The 26,137-nt window shown below is 41.6% G+C and overlaps 1 protein-coding gene across 2 annotated transcripts in view; it reads left to right on the top strand.

Moving 5' to 3' along the window:
- The window catches only part of LOC138302007 (uncharacterized), a 187,355-nt gene that overhangs the window by 140,546 nt on the left and 20,672 nt on the right, over positions 1–26,137 (top strand). For both annotated transcript variants that reach the window (XM_069242430.1, XM_069242429.1), the window contains exons 6-7: positions 8,145–8,269; positions 15,431–15,562. In XM_069242430.1, the coding sequence (XP_069098531.1) occupies positions 8,145–8,269; positions 15,431–15,562 (257 nt within the window). The remainder of the gene's footprint in view (positions 1–8,144; positions 8,270–15,430; positions 15,563–26,137) is intronic.

Genomic DNA, 26,137 nt, shown 5'->3' with positions numbered 1-26,137 from the left:
ATGTGGGAAATGAGTTGTATTTTGGGGTACAGGACACTAGTCAGGGGAATAGTCATGACTATTGTTGTAGGTGCTGCGTGTAGGTGTTTAAGCTGGATGTGGTTGTGTGTGCACCAAGTATGTACATTCATTCAGGTATTTACATATTTCTCTCATGTTTTGTCTCCCCACCCCTGTGCTCTTGTGTCCTTTGTGTACATCCTTTTGTGTACATCAGCATCATCTGGCGAGGGAGCAGTGGCACCGGCGAGTGGGGATGCAGCGGCCCACAGTTCCAAGGAGGCAGAGTCGGTGGAGCCCAAGGGCACCAGTGGGTTGGAGGGTGAGGGGAGTACCACGGGAGAGTCAACTACCAGTGGTGGTAGTGACTCTGATACCTCCTCTGATGACATCTCCCTGGTGGTGGTGGACCCTAGTGGGCCCACCCATTCTGTGTCATCTTCCGCCACCGCATACCATCACTGCCCTCCCAGTTGCTCGACACCCAGTTGTCTGTGCCTGCTCACCCAGAAGGGTGGGCGTCTTCTTTGCCACAGGCACCTCATCCCCTGCCCCTGTCAGCCCTGCTTCCCTCACAAAGGAGGCTATTGACCTTCTGAGGAACATCTCTGTAGGGCAGACAACCATTGTGAATGCCATCCAGGGGCTAGCATCCCAGATGCAGCAATGCAATGCATACCTGGAAGGCATTCACGGTGTCATGAAGAGTTTGCCAAGGTGGATGGATGGGTGTTGCTTGTTCTACCACTTGACAGTGCCTCTTCTGTTTCTGTCCTGTCTGCAGAGACAACTCCCCCCGTACCCAATACCTTCTAATAGTCTTGGTGGACCCATCTTATTTGATTTTAAGAATTGTCTCACCTTGTTCTTCTCTTCCTTATTTATCCGGTTCTGAGCAACAACTTCCCCTCTGATCTCGATTTCATCCTCCTCTTTTATTATCTTTGATTGGTAGTCTGGGCTTCCAGTTCTGGGATAAATGTAAAGTCTCAGACATACACTCTAGTGCTGTGAGACTGCAGACAAATTGTGGGTACCTCACATCCTGACATTTGGTGTGAGACTGTCACCCACACCATCTGTCCTGCTTTATTAATTTTTTTTGGTTGAAAGTCCATGTACGGTTGGGGTGAGCCAGATGTTTTTGTTCAATTTGTTTAAACTAGCATAAGGTTAATTACCTTAATTGTTGCCAAACTGCTTGCCAAGGGGTTTAAATGTTCAGAAACATCATCAAAATTGTGTTGTAACTTTCTCTTTAAGAAAGATTGGGTAGATTTGGGTAGGTGTGATGGCCTTCACACAGTGCTGAAGGGCATTAATTTACTACTGAACAAGGATATAATGTGACACCTGAATGTAGTATACCAGAAGGCAATCACAAAAAGACCACAGTGAATAAATAGTGCTATGTTAAAAAAGAGTAAATAAATGCACCGATAACATGGTGAGGTGTGGCCTCTCTTGGGTGTGTCTGTAAAACGGACTTTTGTTCGTGAATTTTTGTTCTGAATTTTGACCCTTCGTCCTGAATTTTTGTCCTGAATTTTGACCCTTTGTCCTGAATTTTTTACAGTCCTGTCCAGAATTTGCCTCTATGCCAGGTGCCTCACCACACACAGCATCCCTTGACAGGAGCCTTACACCTGCACATGGTGCCATGTCTGTGCACACCCCACCTGTGATGACTTTGGCTGATACTCAAGACTGCATAAACAACTATGAGGGATGTAATTAGATAAACACACGCAAGCGTGATGATGTACATAAAAAGCGTCTAGGTGTATTTGTCTACATGTAAATAAGCATAGGTAGTTTGTGTGTGAATGTGACATATATTTCATAATATAAAATTGCACGGCATTACCACAAGACAATTTTGTTACATTAGGATTCGGGTTTAATAACTGGTATTTTTTACCACCAGCTCAGTGGAAAAAATGATTATGTCCCTTGTTCCCATAGAGTGACAAAAATGTTCCTAGGTGTAAATAAATCTTGCATATGGAGAAAGTAAAGAAACTTTGCATGCAACACAGGCTGGTGATTCACGAAGCTTTACTTTGCAAGTGTGGTTGTATAAATACATATTATTGACTCCCATGGTGTAGTGCGTGGCAGAATGTATTACATCACTACAAAGTATTTTGGACTTGTAAAAGCTGTGCAACATCAGCACGATTTTCGCATCATTTGTAACTACTAGCCGCGAGCAGTTTTTGATGTGCCGTGGTAAGTGTGCTGGCAGGAGTTAGGAAAATGAAGTCATCCAAAAAAGTGTCAGGTCATCCCTCCGAAGCCATTGGTAAGAAAAGCTAATTCAGGGACTTCTGTTTTATAGTATGTGCAGTGCTTCTAGAGTTCCGGCGCCCACAGAAATGTGAAAAGATATTGGGAAGATAATGTTCTCACTCGGTAGATAAGGCTCATGCCAGTTCTTTAATATATTAAGAACTGGCGCTCTGCCTCCTTAGCATCACTTTTTGCTACAGACCAGAAGCTCTGCACCAAGATTTATTAATCACATTTTAAGGGAACTCACAGATGCAAAAAGGGAATGCTGGGGGCGGGTTCAAAGAACAAAACAGGACTCCAAAAAGGTAACGTAAAAAACAAGCATTTGCAATGCAACGGGTCTCGCATTTCTCCGAGTTAGAGCTATTAGTAGTTGTAAACTCCCAACCAGACTTTTCTTGCCTTATTAAATGGAAAAAAGAGCGCGATTGCGCTGCAACAGTTCACTCGTAATGAAACCTATCAGAAAAAGTGCAATTATCTACGTAACTGGCAAAACTGCAATTAACTATGTAACAGGGTCGATGTCATGCAAAGCGCTCGACTTCTGCCCAGCGAGATCGCGCTGCGAAAAAAGAGACAAAGTAGTCCACAAACCAGAAAAAAAACAGCAAGCCTTGTATGTTTTCAGTACTTGGTCGCTGCACTCGAGGAGGGCTAACCACCGGAAAACTTCCACTAATGAAAGCAAGCAGATTTTAAAAGGCAAGCCCACAAACCAATGAAAGACACTGACGTGACCTGGGCGGAGGTCCGAGCCCTTTTCTAACTACTACAGCATCTTGCAAGAGATACACATGTGCAAGCGCATGCTAGCACAGGCTCGACCCTAAAAATTGTTAGAGTTTATAACCTGTTATGATGTAAGGTAATGCACTGTGTGTGCTTTAAGTCACACCAAGACAGCCTTTTATAGATAAAAAACATTTCTTGTGGAAAAACCAACGTATCACACAAATACATCTTTTCTTCATTGGAATTTTCATCTTTTTGTAGGTCTGGTCTCCAGACTCCTGTTATAAAGAAATAAAAGATACATTTAGGGTAAATAACACATATAGAGGGGCTTTTGGCCAGTGTGGTGTCTAAAATGATGGGTCCGTGAGCTGATAGTTGGACGTGAGGAAGAACATTTCAACAGTTATAAAGTCATAGCTGTCCTGGTGTGTTTCTGTAATACTTACAGGTACATCGGTTTTGTAATCTGCCTTATGATACGACCATGGACGCTCTCAGATTGTAGATATGTTTTTATTAAAAGACCACCAGAGGCTCCATAATATGCAAAGTAATATCAGCCTGTGTCACACGTTACAGGCTTAAATTCTTTTATGCCTTAACGGTGTCCTAACTACAATTGCTTTATTAACCTTCTTGCTTTCTCACATTTGCCCACTCTTTTAAAAAAAAAATCCCTAGGGGTATAATCCCCACCCCTTAACCTTCATAAAGTTGGTCTCGCTCGCTATGCTCACTCGCCATAGGGCACTCATCGCATACTTTTACTCTCCGCCACTTTCAAATGTCACCAGCCGCCCCTGACTAGAGGTGCTGTCCAAAGAGTTTACACTTGAAACTCTGAAGAGTGAACACTTTAAATGTGAATTAGGTACTCTCAAGAAACGTACACACTTAGAAAATTGGCTACAGCATGTGATATGTGATACTAGACATACCTACTGATGCTGGATGTAGTAACCCAGTGTTCAAAGTAGTGTGACCAAGTACCAACATGGCTGTTTACAGGCGAGTGCAAAGCGCTCCGTCCATTCTGTAATCTCTCTTTGGGCTTCAAACCACGCCCATGGCATGTCAGTCACTCACATTGGTTCATAGGCTTGCCTTGTTTTCAGCCTGGGGTCCGGACGGCTTTATCTGTTTATTTTTCACGCAGCGCGATCGCGCTGCATTTTACATAGTGTGATCGCGCTGTGTTTTTTTTTCTTTAATCGGCTCGCTTATGCCAACTGTTTTACTTTTTATTTTCAGTTTGTGTGGCAAAAAATTCCAGTTAGTAATTTTCAACGCAAATAGCTCTAACTTGTGTAAACACGAGAACCAATGCATTGCAAATGCTTGTAAATATATTGTTGCTTGTAAATATATTGTTTCCCACATCACCGACTGTATCTCTTTATCCTCTGCCTTTCAAAAACAATGTATTTTGTTTCTACCCAAAACGCGCTCACCCAATAGGGGTTTTATTGTAAAATTGGATTTCTATTTACCTTTAGTTACTGTTCAGCCTGCGCGGGTGATTTCACCTATTCTCTGTTGGTTTTAGCACAAGGTTTTGGCAGGGTATGTAAACATAAATGACGCTCTTATGCTGCTGTTCTAAGTATGATTGTCTCCCGCAAAGAAAACTACCGTCCAGCAGTTTAACATCAACATCTAACGTCTATTTAACTATCTCTGCAGAGATGGTAACTTACAGCCTTTAACACTGGCTGAATCGTCAGTTCTCTCATAAGTGTTTTCAACAGTCTCAGCCTTTTGTGCTCGACTGTAACAAAATTCAGTCAAGTGACTTTCAAAGTACCACTTTGCCTTTGAAGTGAATAACACTTACGAAGTCTGCCCTGCCTTATCGGCTCATCTGAAGCTCTATTCTTTGTACAATGTGTTACGTTTGCCCTTGTGAGACGTTGCATATATTACATATAAATGACCCTACCTCAGCATTAACTATTGCTCTGAATGCATATAACTGAAAAGCTTTACCTATACAAATGCAAGAAAGTGCCTTCTAGGCACGAAGTAGACAGGGTTTTAGCAATTGCATTTGCTGTAAAGGGGGTGGAGTAGCAGTCGCAGTCTACCTTTCTGTGGCAGCAGCAACCTTTTGTTTATTTTAAGCACACTTTACTGTGAAGCATGTGCATGCTCCCTTGGTGCTATAGGATGGAGCCAGCAATGAGGTGACAAGGCAGAGTAATCAAAGGCGGTGTCTGGTTAGTAGTCTGGATTGCCATAGAGGTCAGTAATTAAGATTTTATCAAATAAAAAGTAGAGAGGGAAAAAAAGCAACCAAGAAAGTCCCCACAATATTGAGGTTCATGTGTTTACGATAAAAAAAAAACACAAAAAACATTTGATTAACTTTAACAAGCACCCAAGCTATTCTATTTACTAGTAACACAGTATCTTTGCAGTGCCAGCCAACATATTCCCAAAATGAATACATATGGCTATGTTGTATGGAGCTGTGTTTAAATTATCTTTTTTTATTTGTTTGATTGGTATATACGCCATGCACATTTCACATTTAATATTATTTAAAGGATCTTGTTAAATAACCCATGAGACAGCAATGCAGTTGCATTTCGTCTGATTTTTGCATTTTATGTTGGCCGAACGGAGACACAAAATAGCTGCTTCTGAGTGGGAACCAAGTTGGTTTATTTACCATTGTGTTGTTGCAATTTAAGATAAACAGTACTAGTAAATTATTTTGTATATCCCACCTCGCTATCATTATAAGGAGAAGCTTACGAAATAAACAAAGTATTTGCAGTAACGCTGCATTTCCTCTGTGTTTCACATTACCGGACAGAGGGAGACATACAATAGCTGCTTAGAAGAGCGGACCCAGATCTTTGGTTTTGCTGTGTGTTTTGCATACCAAAGAAATGTTCATTGTTTTTTTAATCATGCAGAGTGGTCAAATCTTTATGACATGGCACAGAACGATTTCAGCATTTGAAGGCTTCATAAATTAAAACATTATGAACTGTACGGTGTCTACTTTGTGACGGTAATAAAAACATGGAGCACACACACGTTTTATGCAATCTTTCTGTTATAATTTACATTTGTTGCATGCATGCTTTCATATGCTGACCCTCTAATTCATAACACTAGTTCTCTTTGACTTTTCCTCTTCAATCTTTATGAATTCATAACAAAATCTCACCATCATCTTCATTGTCTCTCCACACTGTCATTAATATTATCTATAGCTATCCATCTTATCAACTCTCACACACACTTTTCTTTTACACATTTTTATGGACATGTGGCCTACTCTCCCCTTCTTTTTCTCTTTCTCACATACTCACTTTTCTCCTTTATCTAGAGTTCAGTCACCACTGCGTACACAAACTACCTATCTCTCTCTATTTCCTTTCTATCTATTCTGTGCAGCCCTATCTATTCACCATATCACATAATTCCACTACACAAGGACACTAAACACCACACAATTCCACCCAACACAATTCCACAGCTAACAATTCAATTCAACACACATAACTCCACAAAAAAACACATACATCCATTTCACTATAAACAAAAACACGTAGATAAAAAAAATTGCAATAGCTCCCACTCTCGCAAATTGATTGTAAATGTTTGGTATTGGTGCATTTTGTGAAATATCCGTCCTTTGTGTGCTGAGTTCCCTCCACAGGCAATTTTACTAAGTGAACATTTCTGATGGCTATCACACTACCTCACGCTTCCTCCTGTTACAGTTGTGTTGGTCCCTCCCTTGCCTTTCATCCCAGCCAGGATCCTTTCTAGACATTCACACAGGCAGCCAATAACTCTCGAAATCATGGCAGCATTGGCACTTTGAACTGACCTGCTTATGTAGACTGTTTTACTTTTCATTTTCATTTTATGTGGCAAGAAAAGTCCAGTTAGGAATTTACAACGCTAATAGCTCTAACTAGAGCAAACGTGAGATCCATTGCATTGCAAATGCTTGTTTTAAATATAGCAGGTATATGCAAGCTGGAGATCTATTACAGTAGTCACATTACAGATAATATTTAGCTGGAGCTCAAAATACCTAAATCTAGAACATTGTAGGGTCATACAGCAGGTCTGTAGACAACTTCATAACTATGATATGAAATATCACATACCAGTACTGCTTAAAAAATGCAGGAGTTATTGGGAGGGCTTTTATATATCAACAACAGAAAACCTCCATGGTTCCAACTAAGTAGAGGTTGTAAGAAGGTGTGAAGGAAATATAAATCATTCAGCACTTTAATTTATGATCATTTAAGCTGTGAGAAAATGTTCAAATATTTTAAAGCAAACTAGTGGATATTTTCTTATCTGTAGAATTTCACACAACTTTTTTCATCTATCGCAGACCATTTCACACCAGTGCAGTGAATCCTAAACATAGAATGTCCCTCCTGAGCATACCGAAGGCAATCTGCACACTTCCTCTGACTCTGTGTTACAGAGTGCTCTACAGGGGCAGAACAAGATCATACAAACACACTCGCCACAGCTCCCAGGACACCTACTCATCTGTAGTAAAACCACACATAACCATCATGTCAGCAAACTCCTTCATCCAATTCATCATGCTGCAGAGCCAATGACTTATAGATGGCCGATGAGAGTTGTACGTCAAACTATCATGGTCTGACATACAAAATCACTAAATATTATCTCATTGGGTGTAACTTTTCTTTCTGAGCTCCACTGAGGCAATATTTGTGTAAACAATACTTAGGACACAATATTTATGTGAGACTATAATCTGACTATGATATTCTGTTACTGCAACGCAAGACGCAGTTAGTACGAGACAACCTTACTTTTTGGAAAGGCAACATTATTACAAATCCAAAAGTTCAAAGGGCTGCACCAAAATATCAGATTGGAGTGATTGTGTGAAGGTGCAAAGGAACATGGACACTGAGAGAAGTGGGTAGTCTTGGACCTCCCTGTGAGGCACACAAGGAACATAGATGCATGAAGGTTAGACAGACTCTTACTCTTGGAGAACAGATTTGCAATTTTATTTTCAGGGATGTTTAATATTATGGGTTCCCAACCATCAGGCATGAAGTTCAATGAGTAAAGCCTCACGTGTTTTGCAGATGTGTTCGACTGGATCTAGTGGAAAATGGCGATATTTTTAACCTCTGGAAAAGCAAGCACTTTGGCTCCGAGAAGGATGTCAGTTTCTGGATAGTTAAAGAAAGAAATTCAACAAAGTCAAACGGTAGGTTGACCATTGTTCCTACTTTCCACTTCTGCATGAATCGTCTCTTTCTAGCTTTATTATTTCTTTGCCATTCTACCATTCTCACTGGGCTAATCATATAATGACAAGAATTTGATGCAAAGTGCTTGATGATTGACCTGGAAATATTGACCACTTTATGTCCACTGACACTGAACACAGTTTACCGATGTAGATAATGTCCACATTAATATTATAGGGACTAGTTGCTGCATTTAGCAAAAAGTACACATCTGATTTGCTATATAGCAAGTGACTTGGGAATAACAGTGGTGATATGCTGGCTTTTCCTCTGTGGTCGTTCCTTTACACATTGAATAGGTGCCCAGAGTTGGGTATCTTGAAGAACTATTGTATAGATACATGGCTCTTCTTATACATGCATGATAGATATATTATTTTACATCTAAGTACGCAATTAATTTTGGGCAGGCAGTTCCTCTCTTCACGTTTTCTCCAAGGAAAAGTCTTTGGACTTTTTTTCCAAGCCCACCCAACCAACCAAATGTTTTGAAGTCAGGCTACCCTCGAAACCTTCATTGCAAAAAATGGGGAATGGGAGGGGCAAAAATGTGTGAAGGGAATGGGGATTAGAAAACCGTTTCCAGGGTACTTCTTATGTAGGAAAGGACAGGGCTGAGAATTGGATGCAGGGGTCCATCTATCTCTACAAGTGGGCCTGCCTCTTTTTAAAGAGGGAGAAAGGCGTCACCTCAGATGGGTGCAGTGCTATTACTGCATCTTCCTGCTGTGGAGTTTTTCGGGGGTTCCTAAGACCTACCTTTCTACTTTTACAAAGGGATCTATGGGGACAGTACTGTGCTCAACGCCATATGTAGTGCACAGTCAGTGCAACTCCTGATGACTTCATTGTGCCTGTGTCTGTAACATTACACTAACAAAATGGTAAAGGTTTCCCTGCCAGTGAAGGAACTCCTCCTTGTGACTGCACTAGTACAAAATGTCTGCTAGCGCAAAATGTCTGCTAGCGCAAAATGTCTGCTATCATGGTTTATATCATAGGAGGGGCCACACTTATGAAAGTGCCCAAGGTACATAGCAAGCTGGTGCAAATACCAGTTGAGCTCTGGGTACTATGCATAATAGAGGCAGAGCACTTACAGATAAAAAAGAGAAGAGACATAATATTTCTTACTTGGTATTTTCTCTTTTTGTAGCAGCACAGATGGGTGGTACCGAAAATTATTCTTTCTTTTGACATTGACTCAAATGAGGCATATATATATATATATATATATATATATGGTCTATGTCACTACTTGTGCGCACCTTGAATCAAAAAGTATGTTAGTGAAAGGAACAGCATTAACGTTTGCTAGAGAGAGACCAAATGTCCATTGCTGCCATTTCACCTTGTGTCTACCTGCACCAGAAAAGCAAATGAGTGACCACCTCCTCTTGCTCTCCTAATTCTGGGAGTAACTAACAAGAGCGGTCACTAGATATCAATGCTCTAGGAGCCCTATGATAAGTGACAAGATGCCAAAGGATATGAGGGCTAGACGTGTATTTCACCTTGTGGACAGCACACAGGACCTAGAGTTTTATCCTTTTTTCTATTGGCAAACAATGCAGCTTGGCAAGGGCTGGGTGAGCTGATTGAAGGAAGGCCCAGTAGTAGCAGTGCCACCACATTCTGGAAAATCTGTAGCTTTTTGATGACAAAGAAGGGACTGCCTAGATGTAGTTGCACAATCGAGGAGAGGCAGTACAAGATCTTGAACCTCTATCCTTCTGGTTTCCAAGAGGAGCCACTTAAGCATCTTTTTAAGTGCCTTAAGAAGGCTGAAGCATGTTCCTGCCACTCTCCTTGCCTGTGAGGCCATTGAAAGGTCTTTGTTTAGTGTGACCCCAAACTCTTTACCTGAGGCTTGATGAGGGGATGTTCTCCCAGGCACGAGGGCCAGCAAAGTTGGTTGCGTAGTGAGGGGTTATTTCCAATCACCATGACCTCTGTTTTTCTCCGTTTAGCTCAAGGCTAAGCCAACTGTCATCCAACTGGACACCTGTTCTAGACAGGAGGTGAGACTTTCTAATGTTAAATTAACATTTATTGAAAGGGAGACAAGGATTTGAGTGTTGTCAGTGTTGGAAAATGGGTTATTGGTAAGGGCAGGTAAGTACCTATGCTTAGCAATAGTCCACTAACCTCCACTTAGGTCCAATTAAGTCTCAATAAAGTAAACCCAGCTCAACCGTTGGTTGCTTGGCAACAAGCAACAAGGCTTAACTTAGGAGACAATTGTGTACAACATTTAAAAGTCCCAAAACAGTAAATAAGTAAAACACAAAACATAATAAAAATCCAACACTAATTTATAAGAATAGATTCTATTTTTATCTTTAAAATGACATCAAAACCGATAAAATCGGTTAAGGGGAACCAGAGATATGAATTTTCAAAGGATTACTGTTTTCTAGCGCATAGAAATGAAAAGGGCCAATCTGGTCATCTGATCGCACTTCGACTGGGGCAAAGTCAAAGTTTGAAGCCAACTGCAATGGAGCCCTGCTCGGCTACAGCACGCGCGAGGCCTTGGTCAAAAGTTTACCTTCGGACTTAGTCGTTTTCTTGAAGATTTTCTTCAGCGGGACCAAGTCACCTGTCCAGTCCGGCCTCCTGGAACTCTTCCTCGGATACGAGTCGCAGGAGCATTCGGTGGAGATTTCTCTCCACTGACGTAGTTATTTGTTTAGATGGAAATCCTTCGACCGTGGCAAACCTGAATCTTGATCTGACGTCCTTGGAGCTGTCTTCGGATACACTGCCTGGGGGGTCCCGGTCAACTTTCTACATTCAGACTTAGTCACTTTTTTGGAGATTTTCTTCACCAGGATGAACCTGCGAGTCAGGCCAGGTCACGGTTTAGGCAAGCCGACTAGAGTTGCTGCGGCGGGTCGGTCCCTTTCTGGAGCTTTTTTCCAAAAGTTCTCCAGACTTCTCCAAACTTCTGGATCTTCTCCTAGATGTTCTTTTAAGGTTCTTTCGAGGTTCACAGCTCACCCCAAGGTTCCAGAAGCTCTGAGATGCTCCTTGAGGGTGCGGACTACAATCCCCAGAATGAACCTGGTGCAAACTCCAAATTGGCCACTGGACAGTGGTCAACTGGTCAGTGGCTTCAGGAGTTGGTGCAGGGGACTCTGGTTAGCAATTTTTGACCTGTAGCAAACAGGGAGTCCCTATTTGAACCAGTTGAAGCCAAGCAAAGTCCTTCTGGTGGTGAAGCCCAAGTGTTCAGCTGGTGCAGTCCTCCAGAGTGCAGTGTCCAGGTGGAGGTCAGGGGACCAGCAGGTCAGTCTTTCTTCTCCTGTAGTTCATCCTTGTAGGGATCTGGTAGGGATCTGAGGTGTGGGTGCAGGCCTGCCAGTTTTATCCTTGCTCCTGGGTGAAAAACAGGGGGGTCCTGGTTCTCCAATCAGGTGCAGGGTCTTTCCCCCTGTGATGACCACTTCCTGTGAAGTGTGGCAAAAATCAATCCCAGGGAGCAACATTCCTCAAAAATCCATCATGGCTGAAACAGATTTTTGGAGGTTACATCTGGCTGAGCCCACCCACTGGTGTGGCTAAAACCTTAAACACACCCTTCTCCTGCCCTCTCCTATTCTAATCAGGGAGGCACCTAATTATCTAGGTTTGCAGGATGTGAGGGAGGTGCTGGTTTGCTCCAAATGCCATTCCCTGCCCTTGAAGACCAGTGTGGCAGTTCTCCCCCCTTCCTGCTTCTCTGTCTGTTTGGGGAAGTTCTCCTCCCCCAGGCACATCTCTTTGTGTTCAGCCCAGGCTACTTCACACCTCATCAAGGCAGCCTCGCAAGCCTGCCAGAGGCTGGCCAATTAGAGCAGAACACTACAGGGCTAACTTGGCAACTTTTTAGGTGGAGTTTAAAACTCTTTACCTGAACAAGTTATATTAAATCCAACAATTGTAAGTTGTGAAATTTATTATAACAGTTAATTTGATACCAAACGTGAGGTATCTAACACTTTATAAATTAAAATAAAGTCTCCCATTCTAGCCTATGGAGGCCATTCACTACAATGAGGGAAAAACGAATTTGGCTTTTTTACCTCACCAGGGCTTATACAACTATTTTTATAATGTCCCTGCTTATAGTTACATGGCACCCAGCCCTAGCAGCACATAGGGCACACCTTAGGGGTGGCATATTTAAAAATAAGCTACCTTAAGATTTTGGAAGTACTTTTAATTCCAAAGTCGAATTTGTATTTCCTTTTAATTTAAAAGCAGCCAGCAAGGCAGGCCTGCCTTTAAAATGACACTTGGCACCTCAGCAGGGCACCTATGAGTGCACTACCTATGCTGGGGTCCCTAAACCTACATTCCCTACCATTTACTATGGACTTATAGGTAGGTTGACATAGCCAATTATAATTAGCCTAATTTCCATAATTATTTCATACAGAACACAGGATCTGGGACTGGTTAGCAGTAACCAGGGCACCATCAGAGTCAGGGAAACACCAGCAAAAAGTAAAAAATGGGGCAAAACGTTAGGGGGCCTCTGCAATCACTTCTCTTTTCTCCCCCCAGCCCACACACGGAGGAGACACAGTCCAAGCCTGGGAGCGTCTTCCTGGCTTGTCAGGCGAGGAAGACAGAGAAGAAAACTGTCTGTCCCTTTGCAGGGCCTACTCTGCCTTACATCCTCCTGTCAGGGCCACTCCCTCTGGTTAGTGAACCCATCCCAACAATGAAAGGCCCCACTTTAAACTGTAACTTTCCTCTAGGGGGATCTTCCTCCTCTCTCTCTGCCAACTCGGGTAGTGAGGTGCCCATCTCCCCTATCCCTAACTTTGCTGGGCGACACCTAGCTTACCCAAAGAGGTCAATCAACACTTGAGTAACCCCACCATGACCAACAGGGTAGAGGGCCTAACTTCCTTTTGGCCCTGGGGTCTGCCACCCAGGCCAAGTACTGCCATGAAGGCTAGCACCCAGCAGAGGCTACTGACAGCTGTCAGCACCCCGAACCACACCCTAAGCTCTTCACTGACAGGTGGGTGAGCTGTTTTAGGGGCAACTGTGGGGTCCTGGCACCCCTCTGGTTGTTTAGAGTGGGGGGGCTACAGCCTCCTGTGGCAGGTGCCCTCCATCCACTCTCCCTTCTGTCAGTGCAGGGGCAACAAGTTAGGCAATCAGCCCTGTTTTCTCACAGTCAGTATATGACACCATAGTGAAACCTGCTTTGCAGATAATGTCTGATAGAGGACAGACAAACACATTGAAGAAAGTGGGGCTCAACAAAGAGCCCTGCGGCATTCCAGTCCCCTCCCTCACCTGAAAACTCCTGTTCTCTAGAAAGCAAGACAGACACTTTAATGCATAAATGTTTCTGACCTCAAGAAGCAAAGATATGGGCCTACAATTTCCCACCTAATCAGGGTCCAGGGACGGTTTCTTCACCAATGGACTGATAATCGCATGTTTCCATGGATCCGAAACACATCCACTTTCCAGAGATAGATTATACATATCCATTAAAACTGATGCAATAGCACTTCTTCCTTTCAGCAGAATAACTATGGGGCTGGATACAGAGGTGAGCCAGACTTAATTGTGCTTGTTGTTGCTAGGAAATAATTAACATATAGTGATGGAAAATTCGAACGTTTTGCCCTGCTCTTTTCAGAAGCAGCCCTATGTGTGAGTGTAGCAAGGGGATCAGACTACTCTGATAGAGAGTCATATATAAGTTTGACCCTCCCAAAGAAATAGTTGGCCAGCTGCTCACAGCATGCTTGTGAAGGGGGGGGGCAACCCTGTGGTAGTAGGTTTTAAAAACAAATTCACAATGGAGTAACTTTCTTTAGAGGGCTGCGAAGAGCGGTTGACCTCATCAGCAAAATCTTCCAACCCAGCTTTCCTTATTGTGTACTGATACTTTTTTAGGACGTTCTTATAGGCCTTCTTGCTATCCTCTTCATAATGAGGTCTCCATTTTCTCTTGTGTCTTTTACAATCTTTCTTTATTTCCTCCAAATCTGACTTGAACTATTTAGCACTAGCTTTAATTTGGGGAACCTTGCAATCTTTCCTAGGGATTAACACATCTAGTGTTGAATATATCCATTCCTCAAGGTTAAATAGGTGTCAGAAACACCATGATACCCATAGAAAGTGTCTAATAACCACATCAGTACCAAAAGTACCAAAGAAGAGGGTGTGAGAGGATTTCCTAATTGGTCCTCTATATACTCTCCCAAACTGCAAGTTATACTATGGTGAAACTAAACAGAAAGTGGATCATTAGGTCAACATCTGAAATGTCTCTTTTTACAAAGCAGTACCCTCTTGTAATAATGGTGGCATGCTTCCTCATAGGGGTTCACTCCTTGTTAACAGGTAGTATGGCAGTCTGAATGGGCTCCCGACAAAAGTAACTCTTGTGGAGACCTTTTTAGTTGGAACACAGAATCCAAAGTTAATTGAAGCTGAAATTACCTAGTGTTTAGTATGACTGCCACTGATAAGACTTAAAAGCAAGGATTAGATGTTAGGGAGTTCATTCATTTTCCACATCATATCCATTCCACCCAGTGTTCCTCCTTTGTTGTTTCTGAACACCAATGGGCACTTGGAGAGCTCAGCATACATGTGGCCAGGCGTTAGGGACACGCACACCATGTGTACAGAGTATCACCCAGTCATGTCTGAGTTTTTCAATGGTATATCTCCATTATAATATCTTTAGAATTTGGCCAATGTTGTGTCATGATAAAGCAAGACCTATTCTTGAGTGCCATATTTTCACCCAACTTCACTACTTACAAATGTGTTACTTACTGTGCACACTGGTTGCTTTTTTGCTCCTAACAGCTGATAAACCTAAGAGCTTTTCTCTTAAAATGTATTAACAGTATCAATTACTACAGGATTTAATGTTCTGAGAAAATACACATCACAAAGTGAATCTTTTAGAGGTGAACGTTTAGCAGAGAATTCAACTATAAGAGCCCCAGTTTTGTGAAACTGCCTCCTACAAATTATTTACAATAGAGCGCCTCCGGTTCTCCCATTTGCAAAATATGGCAAATGTTGCTCAATATTCTAAGATTTGCAGAAAGTGGACTTAAAGTTTTTTTCTTGTTTTTATTAAGGTGTCTCAACCGGCTCCTTCCTGGCAGTTAAAAGTTTCGATCAACCAGTGGATAACATGTATCTCCTCAGTGCCTGCAAGATCAACCTGACAGACACGGAAACTGGCAACGACCAAAATGATCATCATAAGGGTGAGTTAATCTGTTCTTTATATCGTAGGCGCAAGCTGGTTTCAAGAGGAACATGTGCCCATTGATTTTTTGTTGTTGTTCTATAAAGCCCTACACATCACTTTTTGGCCACTTTCTCAGTTCTGAGGTATATGATGGAAGTCTTTGTGAAGTAAAATATAAAACTAGGTTTCCCTTAAGTCTATTTGAATGCAAGGTTATTGGAATTGAGTCCTGTTGCTTGAATCCTTTCCCAATATCCTTCAGTCCTAACCACTGATACGAATAGTTCAGTCTTTGGATGTTTGCTGACGCATATGTAGTATGGTTTTGTTCTGTGGGTTCAGGGCATTTGGCACATCACAAGATGCTGAACTCCCGAGGATCTTTGTGCTGTTTAAATACTGTCTGGTAGTTTAAGTGTGTGGTCACTGGTCACAGGCTTATTGTTGGTGAGCAGCGTTGCACCAGATTCTAAAGGTTTTATGGTCCTCTTTTCTCGAAAAACTTTTGCAAAGGACAGAGAAATTTGGCTTGATCTGTGCATTCACTGGGAGCTGCTTGAGTGCTTTCAGGATTAGTTATATATGGCTCCGCTAATGCATGATCTACATATAATATGTGCTTAGGCTTTAAATACCTTATTCTTTAACTTTAATGCTGTTAGGTGTGCTAAATCACTTCAGTATTCTGGAGCATAAGCCTTCATTTTTACAGGTTCTGGATGCCTATTATTATAGCCTCTGCAACTTTAATTGAGATTCTTTGAAAGGCCTCTGTTAAAGCACCTCTCTGGGCATGAGGTAAGTTAGATCTCTGTGGTTGCCTCAGTTCCCTTCCGCCACTTACGGACCTCTGCTTTAATGTGTAGTTGGCGCTATAGTTATAAATCATCAGGACTGGGGGACCTCACTTTCTTAGCATTAATGAGACTAAGTTGACATAAATCCTTTTTGGGTCTGATAAATTACAATGAGGGTTAACTCTATGCATATGCTAAATGGGAGCAAATTATCATTCACCTACCTTCATGTTTGTTCTGAAGTTTGGCTCCACCTGCCATTAAATGGTTTCTAATTGTATACAAGAGAGGCAGAATTGCTGACAGGACAACAAGCAAAATGCTATAAACATATGCAATACTACAAAATATATATGGTAACCACGAATAAAAACTGCATACTTGCTCAGGTATTAGAACTTTAAAAACAAAGAAGATTATTTCATAACATTTAACCACCCTTCGCTCCATGAAAGCAGGCAAACCGTATCTGCATCAAGAGGACTTTCGCCATGTTTTTGCAGGCCCTCGTGCTATCCTGAACTGACTCTGGCAGCGCTTTACTATGAGACATTTTCATATGTGTGGAAGTAGAAAATTTGAACACACTTCGCCTGTCTAAAAGTGTCTTAACTGACTCCCATTTAGGCCTTTAAAGCAGGGACGCAGCCAGGAACATAGGTTTTGAGAGCATGGCCCCTAGTGATGACAACATAAATGAAAGGTATGGGCAATGTTGTTCGTGCCATGGATCAGGATTTCACCTTCAAAGAATGTATTTTAATAATTCTACTAATCGTTGCTTTGTTTAAGTACTAACAAAGACTCCTCCATTATTTTTTGTATTATGGTATTATTCTGTTCTGATGAAATTTTGGAAGGTGTGTTGCCTTATAAAATACATTGCTTAAATATGAATGTAATACAACTCTGGCTCAGTGAGTTGATGCTTATTACACTGTTGTGATCTGCAAATCACAAGCTTAGTTCCACTAAGGCCGACACTGACAACCACCCCATCTTTGTCCTTCTTAATTTGCCAATGTGAGTTTCATTAATTAAGTAATAACAATAATTATTGTTCTTTACTGCTGCTATAAATTTCTGAAATGGAGAAAGAAATAATATCTAATATTGAGTATGAGCCACACATCACGGGCCTACATACCATACATGTATCAGAAGCTTTCATTATATGACTATATATGATGCCTGCAAACTGTACATTTATTGGAAGCTGTAATACACTGAATATGTCTGATGCTTCCATACTGTGAATGAATCTTAGGTATTCACAACTGGCTTGTACTGGAGGAGTTGGAACTGTGCATATGATGGAGGCCACCATACTCTGAATACATCTGAGTCAGTCCTATGACATATGAACGTTACATACAGATATTCCATTGTAAATAATAGCTGTTTGCTATGAAGAGGAGGAAAGCAGTACTATAATGGAATGAGTATCCTATACAGCACTGTCGAAAAACATACAGTGTACTATGCTTTTACATATGCTAAATTTTCATTTTGTACATTTACTTTATGAACTACTGCCATTTGAACTGCAGAAAACTGTCAATTCTAACACTGACATGAACCTTAGACATCTTTCCTAATGTACCCAAGTCCTCCTACGTCAATCCAAACATGAAGAAACAAAACCTCAGTCTAGCAAATGCAGTGGCCTAATGAGCAATCTCCAATTAATTGGAGTAATGGCCACCCACATCTCTAGCAATGTAAATGACAGTGCATTACCCCACCCTGCTACTGAGTAATAAAGACCCCAGTACTCCAGGATCTTACAGAGCAAGTATCAATGAGCTTCCACCATGCTCTTTAATTCTCGTCAGCACTGATTCTGGTGTGCTGCAGGATTCCATCATCTCTCAACTCCTCCTCAGTGCTTATTCCTCAGCTTACTACAGGAACTCAATATAGGCTATAAACATTACGTGAATGACACACAGATCAATCATAAGCTCAAAAATCTAAAGCTATAAACTGTTCTGGCAGGGGCCACTGCATCAGATGCACAGACCACTGGAATGCTAATTAACCACCTCAAACTTAACTCATTGTAAATTGTGATTCTCCCCAGCAGGAACTGTGAGAATTACTTTCCACAAGCCATCTGGCAGCAATCCAGTCCCCAGGGCTGCAAATTAATCATGTAACCAGGAGTACCTTCCGCACTATGTGGAACTTGTACTGCCTAGACCCCCTTCTAGGTTTCACCATTATATTTCAGAATTCAAAATGCAGCAGCCAAGAACTACTTTACTTATGCAACCACCTCACTCACTTAAGATGAAAGTGTTCCATTGGGTAACCCAGATGAGAACCTTCTTCTTTATAGCACTCTGCAACAGGGCCATCGAGGGGACAGAACCACCCTTCAGCCAAGTGAAACCTTAGTGATACACAAAAAGTAGGAGCCTGCACTCAAGGCTGGCATGACCATTGAACCATTCAATACATGCATTGATAGTACATCTTTATTTACTGAAACAATCGGTCTCTGAAACTTACTGATGGCAAGAATAAGAAACCATCTCAAACAGCTGAAATTCTGAAAGATGGTAAAAACTTGGAGGTTCCCACACAAATGACTCTTTTACAGTAAACAGACCAATACCAGATGAAGGAAGAACCAGCTACCCACACAATGATAGCAAATATCATGACATGAAACTTTCTCTCATCCCCCTGCTCCCCTCCACAATTAAGCACAGATACAATTTTCCCAGAATACTATAGTCAGTAAATTGAATACGATTAAATTGGGTAAGAGAAACACCTGTTGCTCAACACAGAAGTAAAATATGAAGTGCTGTATAAAACAAGGTGCTATTAATGTTATTGAGAGATAGTGTGTGTTAGCAACAAGGTTAAAAAAAACCCACAAATTACTCATTGTTGGGACAGGGAATCCACTATGTGATGTGCAGTTGTGTCCCAAACTGCTTACTGGTGATCTTGTTTTGTTTATTTTTTGTCATGCCACACATTGATCTAATATGTGCTCATTGACCTTGGCGCAGTCTTTGAAAATGAAAGGTTCTGGGCCCAGACCTCACCTGGATATGGGAAGGGCACAACAAGAACACCATCATAGTGCCATAGAGTGCCGTGATAGCAATATACTATGTGAGTGATTTATACCATTAGGCCTTTTTACCTGTGAGACATGAATATACACCAACTGGCCCATTCATTTCTGCTACTTGTTATGAAAACAGAAACCTGAACGTGATAGCCTGTGTGTTGTCCATGTGCATGACTGCTGTAGTTAATAGTAAGATGTGCACGGGTGACATGGTGTGAGGGTTCCATTTCGAACCCCACAGCCTGGGCCACAGTACAAGATGAAGGAGAAGGTGCTTCTCTAGACATCATATGTGAATTGCTGGCGTCTCCTGGACGAAAGGGGGAATGCCATACGTTATGGAGAGGAGAGAGGAGACAAGCTGTCTTTAGTAGTGCCAGGGCCCTTCCTGATACATGATACAGGGGGCTGTAAGTGACTGCAGCTTCTATTAGGTAGATGACAGGGGGTTCACGTGAGACCTGCAGTATCTGTTGCTAGGGAAATAAGTCCTTTTAAGAGACTTTTCTGATCTCTGTGAGGAGGGGTTGCAAATAGGTGCAGCCTACTCTCAGCTATTTGTTTTTCTATTGAGGGCACTCCACCTTGAGCAGAGCTGGGCTATCCAGAGAATGCTTGTAGACAAAAGCTGGTGGCTTGTCTAGGACACATGAAAGAGGAACTGGCCCAAGCCGGTTTTGAGGAGAAGACATGGAATACAAATCCTCCACCTGCCAAAACAGTAAAAAGATCGGAGTTGAAGAACCATCGCTGTTCATTTTTGTGGTCTCTTCTGCTGAGGAGAGAATACTCCACAGAGTACTCAGGAACTACTTACTATGCAGTCCAGCGTTGCTAACATACTGAGAGCAAACTCCCCTGAATTTCTGATTGTAGACATCAGGACCGTAGAGTTATGCGTCTGTGTGCTAGGCTCAACTGAAGCTGGGATAGGGTATGCTCATGGCCTGTGTGTCCTATAAGTGGACTGTGTGTAAGTGTACTGTATGTTCATAACACTAGTAAGTGTGCTGTTGAGTTGGACCAGTCTTGAAGCCTAAGTGATCTGAAAGGAATACTGGGAGTGTCCTGTGAAATACTGAGGATGTTTCCTCAAGGAACTGCGTACTGGAGATAGCAACTGGTGACCACTGCACAGAGGAACTGCCATTCATGGGCGTGTGGCTGTCGTGCCCAAGAAGAAAGAGCCAAGTTCTCACTGCAGTGCCAGAGTGAGCCTCCTCCGTGTGATTCAAGTATCCACTGAAGTGCCAAAGCAAGTTGTGATCTGTGGCCGCAACCCACAATAGGGCGAGCAAGAGAAGTCTCTGCTGTGGACTAATCGAGTGACAAGCTGTGGCCAGCTGCCATGCAACCCCTAAGAGGATTACTTTGTGCCACCTGGAGGCTCCTGTTTGCTTCTGGGATGATACCACTGCAGTATGAAGGCTGAATGCAGCCCTGCACTTCTTCTGGACTGCTGCATACCACGTGTAGATTCCCAGGTCATGCTGGTGAGATTCTGCTGCTGCAGGGGGTCCAAACAATGCCCTGTACTACTAATAGTAACTTGATGAGCACCTAGGCCTGGGAGGCTGAGTACTACAGTTGATCTGGGGGGCAGAGGCACAAGCTGCACCCACAGGGCCTGCCTTTATATCCGGAACCTCCTACAGGGGGGTGCCCAGTGCAAGGGAAGCGACCCATTAGAGGCAGGTGAAAACCGAATCAACACAAAGACTCACACATGTAGGTCGGAAAATCTTGCATGTCAGAATGTGTGAAAGAAATCTATGTTTTTTGTGTTATAAAGTACTTGTCTTACAAGGAGAAGAACTGGTTGGATATTGATATTATTGTCCTGCTGTGGGTGGTATTGATTCTTGAGCTGAGGAACCACCACACTGATCTCCCTAAGAAGCCTGTGTCTGCTTGCCTATGGTACCGCTGAGAGTGAAGTCTAGAAAGGGTTGTTATTGGTCCAGTTTGCAGATCCATAGTAAGGCTGGCCCTGAACCAACAATGGTAAAAAGCAATATCCCCCACAGTTCTGACCCAATAGTCTTTTCCTCCCCTTCGACCTCCTGAATGGGATCTGACACTCATAATTTTTACTCTGTCAAATATTTCAGTGTTGTGAAATAAACCTGTGGAATCAAATTCCACTGAACTGGAGTCTATCTGTATTCAAACGGATTGGGTTGATATGCTGTCGCTGCTTCCAACAGACTAATCATTTGTCATCTAACAGTGAGGCTCTCCAAGCCCTTCGACATGCTAATAAGAACATAAAAAGAAGTTTTATTTGCAAGCGTAGTTACTGGCGAAGTACTTGTGTGGAGGAAAACAAAAAATAATTGTGTGGAATGCACCATGAACCCCCTCGAAATGGCGACTGAGACAGAGTCAAGCACATCACATCTGTGCCTTCATATAATAAAATACATGAACATGATTAGATTAGGTAAAGACTGGCAATTTTCTTTAATTCTGCATGACTCCAGTAGCTGATTGAGCTGTGATTATTGCACAATTATCTAGGCCTCCTTGATCTCTGACAAATAGCAAGGTATATAATGGTCAAGACTATCTCCTCCCAGGATCCTCATGTTAGCCAGGGTGGTAGTCCTACTTATGTTTTGCAATTGGGACACCTATGTTTGGACACCACTCACAGAACAGATGAAGATCAGTCTGCTGTTTCCTGACTTGTTTGATGGAGCAAGGTAGAGATGACATGTATTTTGCAAGGTTTGTTGCTCCAGATCCTTGGTTGGGGCAGTAGTAAGATTTCATACGAACAGTTGCCAAATAAGTGGCAATATGGTTTTACACACTTTTTAGGAAAATCAAACATTGCAAAGCAAGTGCACCTCTAAAACGTAGGTAACCCCACTTCAAAGTGTTTCTTTACCTTCATTTTTTATTAGAAAATGTTATTTTTTACATTTTAGCTTACACAAACCTAATGCCACGTTATTAATGCCATTTTAAAGTTCTCGTAACATTTTGTACTCATATTTTTCAGATATTATAACATTGAATGTAAATGTGTATTAAACACACTTTAAAATGTAAAATCTTTCAATTTGTTCTGGACTTTCAATGTAATATAATCTGGGCGTCTAAGCATTATGGAGAGAGCAGAATAGTCTTCTCCCCAGTGAGAGATTTTTTACTTAATACCACATTCAGACTACCAAGAAGTGCAATAATAACAAACAGAAGTGGGAAAGGATCTGACTTGGCTCAAAGAGCCTGTGCACAAACCAAGCCTTAAAAATAATTGGCACTTACATCATGCAACAAACATCATGTAAGTATGTGGAAAAGTCTCTTTAAAATTCAAAAAACTGCATTTCTTTAGCAAATGGTAGAGTTATAGTTTAGTACATAAGATTATATGCCTGAATTGAGAGGAATGTTTGAAAACTGACAGCTTTTAAACATGAACTTAAAAACATTCCCCCCTCTAAACCTAATGAAAATGCCTTTAGTGAAAAAAGAAACAAGTACATTTTTATGTGCATCCTGTATGCGGCTTATGCTCTTATTATACATGAAGAAACTAAATAGTGTATTAAATTAAACACAAGAGGGGTCTTTGTGCAGCACACATTCTGAACTCACTAATTTTAAGGTGCTCTCATATGCAATAATGAAGAAAAATGGGGTCTGATGCAATACATTATTTGCCTACGATCACAGAGTTTGATCATGTGAGGAAATCAGGATTAATCCCAGTTTCACATTGTGCAATTCCATCTCTAGATAGGAATCTCTTTTTTTGCTATAATTCAAGGCTTTGTTTTGGTGCAGGAGGTTAGAGCATGGTTGGCAGGCAGATGCCACATGAAGGCCCGGCTTCTTTTGTTCTTATTGTCAAAGAGGACCTCACGCTGAGTGGCAGCCACACATTTTACTCAGGCCTAGCTCGGTCCTTCAGTGGCTCTATCACTTCTAATACCAAAGGAAAAAAATAGTATAAAGCTTTGTATTTTACACAAAGTTACAAACCAGCCAGTGATCAATAAAACAACAAACATTGGCAAAGCCAATTGGTCACACCTGTGGGACAGCATCTACGATCTGGCAAAGAACAGGTTTTGCATTCATTCAGAAAGTGAATGAGCAATAAAGATGCATTTAAATCACGTTTTTATCTTGTCATATTTGCTGGGTGTTCAAAGACAGAGGCCAAATATCAGCTTATGTCTTCTACAAATTGATACTTATTTTATCCCGGAGATTAGTGCTTACTTTTCTTACTTTTTTTTCTTAAGTTAGAGGATTTTGTTAAGGGAACTGTCCGAAGATTGTGCTAGACTACAGGAAGTATGAAATGCAAGGCTCTATGATGTCAGTTTTTTTCTAACACACAACATTCAAGTTGCTTGAAATGAACTATACAAATATTTCAAAATAACTCAGCAGTTATGAAAGCATGTTTTAATTCAGATTTGTGATGAAAAGAAAGAATTTAATTGGATCGAAACAAATCGGAACACTTACTTGGTGATTTGCAAATGATAAATATTTGCTGAAACCCAATTTCTACACATAATCCCTACATAGTTTTATCAGTAAAACTGTATGTCAGTAGGAAAGTTTGAGGGTATTTTAATGGAAACTCACTGCCAAATCATGCTTTAGTAGTATATTTATTAAAAGTGAAAGTTGTAAAACATTAATTGAGAACCATTCCTGCTCCCAGCCTGATGACAATGCTGCAAGTGAACAAGTAAGGGTCATCTGTACCCTGTATGTGGGTTTGTATCTTATTATGCATGAAGCAAACGTTTAGTCTATTGAGTCAACCAAGAGGTTTTTTTTTACAGCAGAGATGCTAAACTCACAAACTGGAAGGTGTTCTTTAATTGGATAATGAAGAAAAAGGTGATTCAGTGAAATAAAATGTTTGCTGGGATCACACAATTTCAGACCAGTTTATGGTTCAAGCGCATATATTACATTGAGAAGATTATTTAACTAACTATACCTGGAGGTCTGGCTACATTTGTATGATTTGTTGAGCCCTGCTGATGTTGTACAACATGACTAATGAAACGAAACAACAAAAAAGGCACTGTGATGCGGCAGTCATGTCATTTTGTCGGTGCACGCATCGCACATGCATATGTCTACAAAATGACAATGGTGCTTTTTTTTACCAAGTTGGTTCAGTAAAAAAGAAAAAAAGAAATGCTGGCACTTTTTTGAACTACACAGATGGAGGGAGCAAAATGAAGGGTGCAAGTTAAGAGAAGCAGCTCAAAGGAGAGGGGCAGGGAGAAGTATCACAACAGACGTGGGTGGGGAAAGCATCACAAAGGAAGCAGGTGGGAGAACAACACTGTGGGTGTCGGTGGGGAAAGTAACACTGAGGGACTGGAGACAAGAGCAACATAGAGGGCAAGGGTGGGAGGAGAGAAGCAACAAGTGAGAGAGAGCAACGTGGAGTGGGTGGGGATAAGTACTCAAGCAAGAAAGAAATGCACCAATTCTCCAGCGGAGGAACAAACACAAAATAGGAAGGAAGGCCCACACAAAATAATGAATGAAAAACAAGCAAATGATTGACATTAAAGCCAATCAATACTAAGCAGTGACTGGGCTCTAAGCCCACTGCAAGCTAACGTGTTAGGTCGAGCGTAAGCGTACAGCCGCTTGTATACTTTTAAGTATACTTGTACTATGGGCTTAAAGACATTTCATTTGTTCATGTCTGTGTCATTTAAAAATCATGGCTTGCTAGTGGTCAGTCATGCTTGTTTGTCCCTCCTTTTCTCTTTGGGAGCAGGAACCAATTACCTTATAAGTACACTTTGTCATGTTCATCTGTTCTTTGGGGGACTTTTCTTCTTTTAATTTCCTGCTCCTGTTTGGTGACACTTCTATTTTCATTTGTAGATTATTCTTGCTTTCAGCTTTGCTGTAAACAAGGTTTTAAATAAGGCTATTATCTTGGTCACATTTGCTTTTCCTCATTCTGTGCCCTCTTTCACTGCTCTCTCTCAGCCACCCTTTCTTGGTTTGGATTTTGTTTACCGAGTGTGCCTGCCTGATGTGTTTGTTTAATTATGTGTTTGCTAAGTAGCCCAAACTTCACCCAAAGGTATTGGAGGATTTACATAAGTACCACCTACATTACACAAGGACATGTTAATTTGTTGTAGGCACAGCAAGATTAAGAAATGTTGAGCCGACACTGTGACTAGAACCTGGGTCCTCAGTTTCAAAGTTGCAGCTCTAGTCGTTGTGCCACACCTTCTCCCTTTTCTACCATGTTTCCATGGAGCACATGAGGCATTCCAGTTCCTTCCATTGTTGCAGCGTGCCATGCCGCACTTTATGTTTACCTCTTCCATTTTTTGTATTTAATTACTTGTTCAAACCTGATATTGTTTATCAGTATGGAACTAGGACTTCGCACTCATGTACATCCTATGTCATGTGACCACCACAGATGCTTGCACAAAACTGCACACACACTCGCAGGTCGCACTTTTAAAGTAGACACATGAAGAAAAAGAGACACAATTTGATGTATTAATAGATATAGTAACTGGTGTAAATCCATGTGATACACCTCAGCTTCTGGAAAATATTTCCATTTGAAATGATACCACATTTGTTGTGAATAAAATACAGGCCTTCATGTGTCTTTCTAGGTAAAAGGAGGAAACGGTATGCGAGTTCGGGTGCTAGCTGAAATAGGAATCTC

This window comes from Pleurodeles waltl, chromosome 6 (assembly GCF_031143425.1).
Source record: "Pleurodeles waltl isolate 20211129_DDA chromosome 6, aPleWal1.hap1.20221129, whole genome shotgun sequence".
NCBI lineage: Eukaryota > Metazoa > Chordata > Amphibia > Caudata > Salamandridae > Pleurodeles > Pleurodeles waltl.
This window is presented reverse-complemented; position numbering and strand designations above follow the sequence as displayed.